General features: G+C 38.8%; 1 protein-coding gene across 1 annotated transcript in view; it reads right to left on the reverse strand.

The window, feature by feature from the left end:
• Window positions 1-10887: 10887 nt before the first annotated feature.
• The window catches only part of LOC121517113 (antigen WC1.1-like), a 36935-nt gene continuing 34623 nt past the window's right edge, over window positions 10888-13199 (reverse strand). Inside the window, exons 18-19 of the mRNA XM_041798644.1 lie at window positions 11949-12119; window positions 10888-11857 (exon numbers count right to left, since the gene is read on the reverse strand). Of these exons, the coding sequence (XP_041654578.1) occupies window positions 11670-11857; window positions 11949-12119 (359 nt within the window). The 3' untranslated portion in view covers window positions 10888-11669. The remainder of the gene's footprint in view (window positions 11858-11948; window positions 12120-13199) is intronic.

The raw sequence follows: 13199 nt of genomic DNA on the forward strand, positions 1-13199 counted from the left end.
GATGAATGGACCTCTAAGGGTTAAGGTTAATGGAATTGAGCTTGTAGCGCTTTAAGCCAGAGGTTTCTCACTGTTTTCAGTCCGCGACCCCCAAAATAAAGGTGCCAGAGACCGGGGCCCCCCACTGAACCTGAAAGTGGTTGAACACAGTCATGTGTTCAAGAATAGTCATGTGCAGACAAGGCCAATCATGAGGGGAGAAAAATAAGAGAGCTTTCTGAGGCCCTGCAAAATCCTGGTCCATTGTAAAGTTAAGTTGTGGTATTTTATATTTAACCTGAATAATAACCACTCTTATCAAAGAACAAATCATTCATTTGTGTAGTAAGAAGCCCTCTAAAAAATGTTAATCCTTTTGTAGAAAACAACATTAAAATATATCAAAAATAACCAAAACTGGTTAATGATATCAAAAATGGTGGGAAAGGTGGTGAAATTAGATTTTAAAAGTAAAAGTAAAAAATAATTACAGCCTGAATATCTCTTCATCTGAGAAGTAGACTGACTGTTGCAGCGTTAGATTTTTTATTTCCAGGAAACTGAACATAACATGGCACCACTTCATTCTCATCCTCCTGCTGCCTTTTTGACTAATTTTATTTATTTATTAGAACTTTCATTTCTGTGGTATAACATCAACCTTTTCAGATACAGAGAGGGAAATTAAACATGCAAGAAGAACCAGGAGTTCAAAGTGACCTCTCTGTAAACTTCAGTCCTCGGTGGAAAGAGCAGAACAGGAAGAGGAGAGAAGAGCTGCCTGTATTTGCTGATTCTATAAATGAACAACTGTGCTCTGCAGGGTTCTTGTGTTAGTCATATCCATGTTCCCAGCAGTATAAAACCCTTAAACCTAAGCACACATCCACATGTCAGAGAAAGAACAGTACATATACTGTTAATGCTCCTGGTCTGGGAGGTTGGAGCTGCTGCATTGCTCATATTGATGTACCTTAAATACTCTGGATCCTGTTTGGATGGGATAAAAATTAAAAGACCTTTTCCTATTATTTTTTATTTTCAGCAAATTTAACATCTAAAATCACTAAATGTTGGTATGATAGTATTATAATTTCTGACCATGCCTCTGTATCATTTTTGTTGAAATTTCCTAGCATGATTTATCAGCACCCAAGGTGGGGACTCCAGTCGATTTGGCTCAGGGATCCTGAATTTGTGGAATATATTGGAGCACAAACTGATTTTTATTTTTGAAACAATACTGACTAGACTACTGCAGCTGTGAGATGAGAAGCTTTTAAAGCTTTAATAAGAGGCCAAATGATAAGTTTGTTCGCTTCAAGAACAAATCTAGGAGATCAGAGATGGAACAACTTGAAAAATCAAAGAACTAGAGAGCCAAATATGTCAAAACCATTGCCAACAGTTTATTTTAGAGCTGCATAAACAAAGGGCTAGATATAACGTTTTATCTGCAAATAAGGCAACAAAAAGCCTGATGAGACTAAGACAGTCATACTATGAACATTGTGAAAAGGCTGGAAAGCTATTAGCTTGGCGTTTCAAACAGTTGCAAGCAGAGGGAGCAATTAACTCAATCAAAACAAATAATGGCACAATAACTTTTGAACCAGCAGAAATTAACAAAAGTTTTCTTGAATTCTACAAGAAATTAGACAGTTCTGAATATTTAGATTCAGCTCCAGATCTACAGAAAGAATTTTTAGATACAATAGAATTTCCAGGTCTAAGCACAGAGTTACAGCACAGGAGCTATCTGAAGCTATAAAGTGGCTTGAAGAGTGGGAAAACTCCTGGGCCTGATGCGTTCCCAACTGAAATGTATAAAATGTTCAAATCCAAATTACTTCCCCCTCTGCTAGACATTTACAGAGAGTTATTTGATAAGGGATCCCTTCCTCCTATACTCAACACTGCAATCATTACATTGCTACTAAAACCTGGGAAACCACCAGCCCAGTGTGGCTCTTACAGGCCAATATCTCTTCTTAATAATGATCTCAAAATATTATGTAAAGTATTAGCTAAACCTTTGGTATTAGCTGAACATCGTATAGCTCTATACGCAGATGATATAGTTTTGCTTTGTCCCTGCTTGACCTGCTTAAAGTTTTTAGAAGGCTTTCAGGATATAAAATAAACGATAACAAATCTGTTATTGTTTCTGGCTGAAAAAGAGAGGCTCTACCCCCCAATTTCGACCTCTTTTGTGGTTGCAAAGCATGAATTTACATACCTGGGTGTTAAGAATATGCCAACTATCAGTAGAATTGTAGCAGCCAACTACAACACCCTTATGGAGACAGTGACACAGCTTATTAACAGATGGAACATGCTACTTATTTCTGTTATTGGGAGAATAAATGTCATAACAATGATAATTTTACTTAAGTTCCAGTATTTCTTCCAATCAGTACCACTTTCCCCACAACCCTCTTTCTGTCAAATGTTACAAAAACCCTTTCCAATTTCATATGGAGAAACAGACGTCCAAGACTCAGGCTCTCCTTCTTATATATGCCATATAACAGAGGTGGATAACAACTACCAAATCTTAGGTGGTATTTCTGGGCGGCTCAAATTAGAGTAACAGTGATTTATTTTGCCAAGGATAATCCCCCATCATGGGTAATAAAGGAATCCAAACTGATTGCTATCCCTTTAAACTTATATTTGTACTCTGCAGATAAGAAAACTCTTTTGAAATCCACAAAAAAAAAAAAAAACTTTTTTTAAAGAACATAATAACAGTATGGCATGCTGCCCTAGCGTATTTAGGAGAGGAAAAGAAGCTGTCGCAATTTACTCCAGTTTTTGGAAACTGTGATTTTCAGCCAGGCGGAGCAGATTCAGATTTCAAACTATGGGCAGCATCTGGTGTATCTGATCTTTATTCTGAAAATAAATTTATGTCATTCATGGAACTTCAAGCTGCATACCAAATTCCCAGTAAACACTTTTTTAAACACATTCAGTTTTACAATGTCCAGACAAAAGCATAGTTTGGAGCTTACCCCCCATCTTCATTGGAAAACATAATTTTAGATAATCTGGAGGCTAAAGGTCAGGTGTCTCGACTGTATGATATGTTTGCAATTGTGATGAATCATCAGGTAACATTTTATGGGTGTGGAGACGGGATTTACAGATGGACATAACATTGGAGGCATGGTCAGAGGCATGTTCTTTAGTTCAAACTCAAACAGTTAATACTCATTCCAGGTCACTGTAATATCAATGGCTTACTAGACAATATATTATTCCAGCAAGACTACACCAATTTAACCCAAATATTCCTGATACGTGCATTAAATGTGGTGACCAGAGGGGGTCTCTGTTTCATTGTATGTGGGAGTGTCCATTAATATTCAGTTTTTGTTTTTTACCCAGATGATTTTGTAATGTCAAATAACTTAAAGTCACTGCTTAATGTGTGTTTCTTGGAGGCCTAAAGATGTATTGCTCAGTTATGGAAACAATCAATTTGGGGTGTGTCTCAGTGGTTGAAAGGAATGACCCTTTTTCTTGCTCTTGAAAACATCAGTTACTTTACAAGAACAAACAAGTTTTGGAATGTATGGAATGTGTTTTATAAATTTCTTGACAGTGATATGTTATCAAGTGAGGCTTGGACTGATGAGTAGTTTAGAGTATCTATAGGGCTGTTTCTGTTTTGTTTTATTCTGTTTTTTTTTTATTACTTTTATTCTTAAGAATCATGTTATTTGACATCTTGTATACTTTGTTTTTCTCTTTATAAAAAAATCAATAAAGAGATGTTTTAAAAAAAGGCCTTTTCCTGTATTAAGTTGAAGCAGAGTACTTGACTGAGGGGTCTGAGCCCTCTTATGCCCCCTAGTGGCGACAGGCCTGTAGCTGCTTTTCTCCCTTGAGGAAGCTGAAGTTTATGTTCCTGTTTCTGAGGAGGTCAAAGTGTCAATTTCAACACTGCTTCCTTGATCAACTCTGAATAGAGTGTTAAATTAATCTGCAAAGGAGGATGTCCACCTGAGCTTCATCTGGTGCAGAATCTTAGAAAGCGTGTGATACCATTCTGACTTTTTACCTCAAAAGTTATCTTTTCTTAATAAATAACACTGATAACTCTGTGACCCACTGACCTCCTGGTGGTCTTTCTACAGGATGAGACGTAGTGTTGATAAAGTGATGATCTATGATCAGGAGTCTGTGTAGAGTGTTTTATTTTAAAGCTGACCTGATACTTTTTATGTTTTTCTGGCTGTGTGGATCAAGCTGATCTAAATGGATTGAGTTGCTTTGGCAGCAGCCGGACCTGAAACTAGACCTGCAGCAAATCTCCAACGAAGCCGAGTGGCGATTCAGGGATGTGCCGGTGCTGGACCAGAGTGTGGGCAGTGGAACTGCTCCGACTGTCTAAAGAGGGAGGGATTTGCTCCACAGTTCGATTTGATTTATGATTGTTGTATGTTGAAATTAAATGTGAGGCCAGACATATAAACCCTCCCATGAGTCCTGGTTCTGCCCCAGGGGACCTCCCGAGAGAGGCCACCAGGAGGCATCCTGAATTCAAGGTTGAAGACACACCTGTTCACTGCTGCCTTTGATTAAAAAACTTTTTACCTTTCAAATTTTCCATTTTTGCTCCAACTCTGCACTGTAGCTTTTTTTTATTTCATTTTATTTATTTTTATTTTTTTTGCTGTTTTAAAAAACTTTTTATGTGTGTTTTTATCCTTTTTTGGGGGGATTTTATACATATAAAGTTCAGACAAATGACACTAGGGATGTGTCTATCTTGTGTGGGTCTTATTTTCTGTTTTTAATCACCTTTTACATGCTTTGTTTGAAATGTTTTCATTGTGTTTCTTTTTCCCTTTGTCAATGTATTTTAATGACCTGCAGGAGCTTGAGTCCAAAACTGTCCAGGAATGATGAAAAGTCTTTTGTTAGAGGATGGTTTGGGTTGTCCATGTGAATTAAAGTCACCCAGGAGTATGATATTGGGGATATGAGGCACATGGCAGCAAGAAAGGCAGAAAAGTCATTTAAAAACTCAGGGTGAGGTTTGGGTGGCCTGTAGATTGTGGATAGAATGGTGGGTGTAGAGCCAGAAATGCTGTGAGTCATGGATTCAAATGAGCCAAACGTGGGAACTGAGACGGAGGATACCTTGTATGTAGAGTTGTGAAGCACAGCAAGACCTCCGCCCCGCCCACCAGCACGTGGTTGACAGCTTTAAACAAACTCAGCTGGAACAGACTGGTTGAGATTGGCAGTCATTCAGCTGCTGCCACGTCTCGGTCAAACACAGAAAATCCAGTTTGTAATCCTTAATGAAATCACAGACAAGAGAACCCTTGTTGGTTAGTGAACAGATGTTAAGCAGCCCGAACGAGGTGACGCTGGGACGAGGTCCAGTGGTGTTAGCCGAGGGTAGATTGGCTAGCACGGAGCGGTTAATTTTGCATCCGCATGGCACTCACGAAGGACGCCGACGAGTGGACCAGAAGGAGTGGATGGAGTTTGTCTGGTCCACATTAAAGCTGCGCCTGGATCCACGGTGGATATATTTCCTACGAGGGAAGTATGCGATATTCAGGTGAGCATGGAGCGCCGGGGGAGGCTCAGCCGATCGATGTCGGAGGAGTAGAAGCTCAGCAGCCGTATACTGCAGCAGAAGAGATGTGGATTGCGATATGGTCATTAGGATGATCCATATCAGAAGAAAAAAGTACTGTCCAACTGTCAGATGGAAGTAGGTTAAGACAGGCAATCCTAGCTGTGCAATTTAAAAGAGCGTTAAAATCAGAGAAATAGTTCAAAACGGAGAGAGTAGCGGAACCTCGTCGCACCAGCGTCCACTCTCACCAGAATTATATGAATTATATGAAAAGAAACATGTTCTGAAATTCTTTTAAAATTTTTAGACTAGGTTTTTTAGACTCTGCCTCTATAAAATGCTCCCTTAAAGGCCAGCTCAGACTACACAAATTCAGCCAGATTTAAGCCCGACTGTAACATTGCAGCTCATTATCAAAACTCGGGCACAATTTAGAGCGTCAGGGACGACAAACGGTCTTGTAGTGTGACATAATTAATGACGCGTCCATAATAATTAATGACCACGATTCAACAAGATTAGCATGTCAAAATTTTTCAGTCATCGTCGTCTAGTTTGACACATAGTCCCTCATGGATGGCCTTACTCGTGTTAACATTTGTAGGCACCAGCTGCTCCGTCATATGTCCGGCCTATAGGGAGATGATGTTTAAATAATCAGAGAGAATGCTAAAGTGCAAGCAGATGTAACTGTATTCGATATGTTTAGAGCAGGGCTGGAGTGTTTAGATGTTCTTCTGTCAGCCCTTGGCACCACTTGGTTTGACTTGGAAAGCAAATCACAAAAACACAAGAGTTAAATAGTAAAAACAGTTCCTTCATAAAATGCATTAGACATAACTTCACAGCTTTATTAAACATACATAAATACATTTTTAAAATGGACAGCAACGTCATCTGGAATCCTTCATCAAAATGTAGTTTTATGTGGAAAACGGCTTATTGTGCTGTGTATCAAACTATATAAGACATATAAACATACAGTCTGATACTCAACATCTGAGCCATTTCCTAAAATCCTGGGCAGACAGCAGAGGATAAAAGCTAAAAGAGGTCACACATGCATGTTTAAAGTGCTGCACAATTCATGCTTGGATGCAAAGATTGATACTGAACTCTGACATGTAACAACACACACCTCAGGGATTATAATTATACAATATAAAAGCAATAAGAAAAAGACTTAATGGAAAAGAAGTTCTTTATTTGCAAGTTTATTTCCTCTACATTGTTACAAAAGTGAAGATCAAGATGATGAGCATGCATCACTGTACAGCGTTTAAGTAAAAGACAAATCTTACAGTTAAGAAGTTTCCTTTGATACTTTTTTCTCTGTACATCAGACCGAATACAAACACTATCTCAGGCTAAATAACAAAGACATGGTTAATTTTTATGTTTTATTGGTCATTAAAAAATGTGCCCATGCAGTGCAGGGGGGCTTTATTCCAGAGTCTGCTTAGGGCAGGGGTGTCCTAACTATGGCCCGGGGGCCAAATGCAGTCCACGGTCCAATTTTGATTGGCCCGCGCTACCATGCAATATTTGTAAACAAACATCTCAGCAGGAAAAATTTATTCAAATTTATTGTGGTTTTTTTTTTTTTTTTTTTTTTTGTGATAGCAGTTCCAATAATATTTCAGGGGCTGAGCCAGTGGCATCTAGGTCCAAACGGCAACTCCTTAAATCCGATTTGTATCACCAAAAACCTGGAACTGATTGTGTATTTGCCTTGTCAGCCATTAAATTGAGCATTTGGCGTTAAGGCCTTTACACACTGGGTCCGATGATTTTGTCCGAATTTTCTGCATGTTAAAAAAGAAAATTGAGCTCATGTTTTTCTGATGACGTTTGCAGACTGACGCCGAAATTTTTGTCCGTCATATTTTTATTCGGAACAGGTTCGATTTTATGCTAAATTTCGTATCAGTCCAAGTCATTTAAATGGGTGACCGATGATTCAAAACAGTGCCAGCTGCTTCCTCCTTGCTTGCTCACCTCCACCAGACCCCTCCTCCCTCCTCTCTCACACTAACCTTACTTTAAACACCAACGTTTGCTCATTTATTCTGTGGATATAAACCATTGAAATATATCAGATAGATGGGTGATTGATGATTCAGATCGGTGCCCGTTGCTTTATTTCTCTCTCTCTCACTCACCCATCCAACTCCTCCCTCTCTCCCACTCCCGAACTCTCGCTGCAAAAACACCATAGTTTTCCGGTGTGTTATGTGGATATCAGATGGAAATGTAACAGATAGATGCATACATTGTAATCAAGTCACAGCTAATAACAGAGACAGAATTATAGAGTTGCTCTCTCCATCTCTCCAACATGGCTCAGCGCTATTATGCATGAATGGGTGCTGAATGAAGCTCACTGTCAGGATGGATCCAGCAGGATTTCAAAGGAGTGACAGAGACGCAGGCTCGCAGTACGAAACTATCAGCCACATTCCACGAATTTTCGCAGTGAAGGCAAATAAAAATGCATCGGATCCAGTGCGCAAGGTTCGAGTGCATGACGTTTTTTCAGATTATGGATCTGGAAAAAAACGCATCTGAAAATAACAGACCCAGTGTGCAAAGACCTTTAGTTCAGGCAGGCCACAGAGTCAAGCTGATATAACGCAAACCTTCATCAGCTGACAGCCAGCTGGTTTTCTCTAAGGATTGGCCAGTCGCTCTCATGCTGCCTTATCTAAACTGCTCTTACCTGGCCATGCCCATGTCCTTATATATTTCTGTATGTGGCCCTCAGTGGAAAAAGTTTGGACACCCCTGGCTAAGGGCCTCATTTTGAGGGCGGCCCTGCTTTTGATGTTATTTCATTTTGACTAGACTTCAATGACAAGGAGACCAAAGTTTGTCCCAAGGTCAGTGATGTCTATTTTGTTAATATAACTGTAGATAAAATTATCCAATGATGGTACTTAAATCAGTAGCTGTCTAATGTTGGACAGCCAACTACCTCTTCCCTGCTGTAAATCAGTGGGTGGTAGTAGACATTACAATTGGCACTCCAGTCATAGTGACCCAGCAAAATGGCAGCACCAACAAATTGGCAGTATTTGTCATATCATACAACAACCTACAGACCTAAATATACATAATAAAAATATGACTGCTGAAGGTGTCATATTTGCATTGACAACAACAAAAAGCACATGTGATTATGAAACAAACTAAGCAATTTAAAAAAAAAAACAAGCAATTAATAACTATTTGTTTGTACAGTACAATAATTGTGGTCAGAGGTGGGCACAATTTATAAGATAATCAACCTTCTTAATGGTTACTCCATATGTAGACATGACTTTGGTATCATTTTATTATGTTAATAATTTAGCGATGTTAACTCATGTTTTATAAAAGTTCTCAAAAACTTCCTCTTTAGCTAAAACAGTGTCAGGGTAAACCAAACACACATTAATAGTTGCACCAGCTCCTTTCTTTCTTTCCCCTGAATGATGCTAATGAAAATCAAATGTACCTGATGTGTGCCCAGCTCTGACAACAGTTCTAAAAAAAAAACCCAAGTATTTGAAAAATGACATTTAATTTTATATTTTGATAAAAAAAATATAATATTGTAAAAAATGTACATAAATTTATCTGTCTTTAATACCAACTACATTCTCCTCTCACTAAGCCCCACCCTCCAAGGCCACAAGCCAATCACATTTCTCGCAGTTACTCTGACATCCAACTCATAGACCACCTTAGAAATGCTTTAGAAATGTTTTTCATGGGATTTCATTGAAATTTAGACAGTTTTGAACTCGGAGAAACAGTCAAAAAATGTGCATTGGGTTAAAGGCAGCACGGATACGAGGTATCCTGAGAGACTACAGAATGAAGAGCATTTTATCTCATTCCCTAAACCTCACATAAACACAGCTGGGTCTCCTTTGGATCAAGCTATGAGGCAGACCACACAACTTAACATAAAGAAGATCAACAATAATGTCTACATGTCTAAGATAAGGCAACACACTGTTAGCTTATATTTACTGCAGAGCAACATGTTATATAACCTGTTCATTTCCCACTAATATTGGGGATAAAACTGCTTCAGGGCAAACTAAGCTACATAATGTTACTAAAAAATTAGAAAATCCTCTTAAAAGAAGTGGCTTCAGCTTCATAATGATAGCTGACTGTACCATCTTTATAATGTATTAGTATTGTTCAGACATCAGTTTCTGGCCAACGCTATCTTGGGCAGAATGCTGATTGTTTGTCCGAGTGGGGTAAGGAGGCGGGGCTTAGTGATAGGTCAATTAAGATGAACACAATAAGTAACACTGAAATTAATAAGCAGAAATATTAAGATATTTCCTGTGTATGCAGCTCATGTCTGCCAATAAACTGTACAAAAATGTATTAAAATCATACATAGACTTGAGTTTGTATAGTACTTTTCTATATGTCTGACTATGCAAAGCACTTTTACACCACAGGTTACACCTCATACCACATTCAGACACTGATGGTAAAGGTTGTTATGGAGGATTGGCTTTCAGAATTTGAATCCATATGCATTTACACGCCACTGACGCAGCAATGGAAGCAAACTGGGGTTACTTGTCTTACCTAAGAAAACATCAGCATGTGACTACAGGAGCTGGGATTAACCCCTTAAAGCCTGAAAACACAAACACTAGTCAGAAAACTCTCATTTTTTGGAACTGAAATGTTTATTTAACTTTTAACTTTTTAACTTTTTCAGTAACTGATTATCCACTTGAGGGCATTTTTCTAATTTATCAGATTGTATTCAGGAGTTTTTTTGAGTAATTTATTAAGCATATTGATTAGATAGAGGTATCATAAAAGTATGTTTCAAATATGATACAACAAGCTTTAAGGGGTTAAAACCCACAACCTTCTGACTGAGAGACAACAAAATCTACCTACTACCCTATTTTTATTGCATCTGTTTAAAGCTCCTGTGAGGACTAGTTATCATGTGAAGAGTCAATACTGTTGTTTCTTTATAGTAGGCAAAAGTAAAAAGTACATTACTGTTAAGGTTAACCCTCTTGTGTCACTGCATTTTCCTGATGTTAAGGCCTTTAAGGACATTAATGTCCACTTCTGTAACCATTCACAAAAAAATATTGTACCGTATTTTCTGGACTATAAGCCCCCATTTTTTTTTATAGTTTGGCTGGTCCTGCGACTTATAGTCAGGTGCGACTTATATATCAAAATATATATAATCTAAAATGTTTTTAAATGTTAATTCATTCTGACTGACATGAACAAGTAGTAAACATTACTGTCTACAGCTGCGAGAGGGCGCTCTAGGCTTGTGACAACTATATGCTGCTCATGTACCACTGAAAAATTAACAAAAACAGTACTGAGCAGCAGGAAGAAAGTTTAGAGTGAGTGAGAAACTTGTGACGGGCTGGCAGAAAGCAGAGGTTACTCTTACTGCAATGGATAAAACAAGGAAAGCAAGATAGCCAGAGCTGGAGGAACGAGTCCACAGATGGGTGCTCTAACAATGTGCTGCCGGGAGAGGCTTGTCAACAGTGCAGTTACGTCTCCACCACACCCTGGTAGTTGCGAAGGAGATGAATATAAATGACTTTGCAGGTGGGCCTTCTTGGTGTTACCACTTCATGCAATGCAACTGCCTCTCTATCAGACTACGGACAACGGTGTGTCAGTTTCTAAATAAATGCGACTTATAGTCCAGTGTGACTTATATATGCTTTTTCCTCTTCATGATGCATTTTTTGACTGATGTGACTTATACGTGAAAATAGGGTACATTAAATACTATATTTAGTGGAGTCAAGCAATAACAAAAGATATTCTACTCAATAACAATCCTAATTGTAATTGGTTATATTCAGATTTATGGATATGGGATCATTTGTAGCCAATATTTTACTGGGATCTTCACATTATTAACAGAGAATTCACAATTTACTGTCCAGTAAAAAAGTTTGGGATATACTGGTCTAGAGGATATCTGGACTCTTAGGGTTACTTTTTTGTAATAAAGGACTGGGTTAGGGGTTGTTAACTTCTGCTGGATAAAGTTAACTTTAGCTGATATTCCTGCTCAACCATCTTCACCTGGCACCAGGTAGTCAACATCTTCCTGTAGCAGTTCTGGAGGTGGGGGTAGATCATCTCCTGGTGTGATATGGTGGCCGGTATGGACTTCGGCTCTCATCTGATGGGTCTCAATGTTTTCCTCAATGTCATCGTAGTTGTCCTGGGGGTCGTCATTCTCATAGGCCATGCCATCTGTTAACAAGAAAAATAGTACGTTAAAAAAACAGCCATTCTGTTTACTGTATGGATCACAGTGAGTAGGGGAAAACAGTTCCAAACTTTCCTGGTCTTCGATTAAGAGCGTCCTTGGGGATGTCCCCTGAAACAACAGCAACGGAGGCCTTAGAGGTCAGAGGTTGAGCATCAGTAATGGCTTCATCAACATCATCGTAAGGGAGAGAGGAAAAGCTGTGAGCTTCACCCTCTGTGATGAATTTGGACTCAGGTCTGAATCCTAAAAGCAACAAATACATTTACATCATTATAATACTATAATAATGCTCTGTTTTATTTGATCACTTTTCACTATGATAAGACTTGTTAGTTAGCTTAGCATTTTAAATGTTGCAACATTAGCCCTCTTTTGCTAACTTTACTATACCTAAACAGAAGATCCCATGAGGGGAAAAAAATGATAGGGTTCACATTGACACACTGGTGAATAACAATGCAAACACAGGAAGTAAATACTATTCTATTAGTCGGCATTGGGATACACATCACTGACGTCAGATAAAGTGTCAAACTAATAGAAAGATGCAAGAAAAATTCTGACATGCCAGTCTAGTAGAATCATGGTTTTGGAGCATCAAGGACTCATTGTTGACTATGTCTAACTAAAAGAGCCTTTTTTGTTCTCAATGTTTATATTCAGGCTCACAGTTTGGCGATGGGCTTTGACGAGTAGCGGGGCCAAAATCTGGCTAAATTTGTGTCATTTAATCCACCCTCATTTTTACAAAAATAATTGCATACGAAGAAAGGGAAACCTTGCCTGTTCCTGGTAACACTGCCGCTATCCTAAAGCTAGATCCAAGCTGATCACCACACCAGAAGCCATCTCAAATGACTTTCAGTACAACTTCACCCCACCCCTACCCACTGCCTCGTTCTTCTCTAATGATACTGATTGGTCCAAACATGGTTTGTGGCAAATCTTGTGAATTGGAGCTTTTCAAGATGGATTAGCCTGATGGCATACATGGAGTCTGGCAAATCTACCTGCTGTGCAAAGTTAGCTCACTTCCAGTTGATGTTTTCTTCAAATTTGGACGGTTTGTGTTCCAATAATCATTTGAAAATGTGAACACTGAGCTTAAAATAACAACTGAGTGTAGTAGAAACAGGAATGACACCTCCTTCTTTGCATTAAGATGTTTAGGTGTACAGTATTAACCTTGCAAAGCAGATGGCATTGGCCAGACTCCATATCTGTCATCAGGCAAATCCGTCTTGCAAAGCCTGAAGTCTGAAATGCTTGCACCAGGTCTCAGAGCAGACCAGACCAATCAGTGCCATTTGAGGAGAACAAGGT

Source organism: Cheilinus undulatus, linkage group 11 (genome assembly GCF_018320785.1).
Source record: "Cheilinus undulatus linkage group 11, ASM1832078v1, whole genome shotgun sequence".
In the NCBI taxonomy this organism is placed as follows: domain Eukaryota; kingdom Metazoa; phylum Chordata; class Actinopteri; order Labriformes; family Labridae; genus Cheilinus; species Cheilinus undulatus.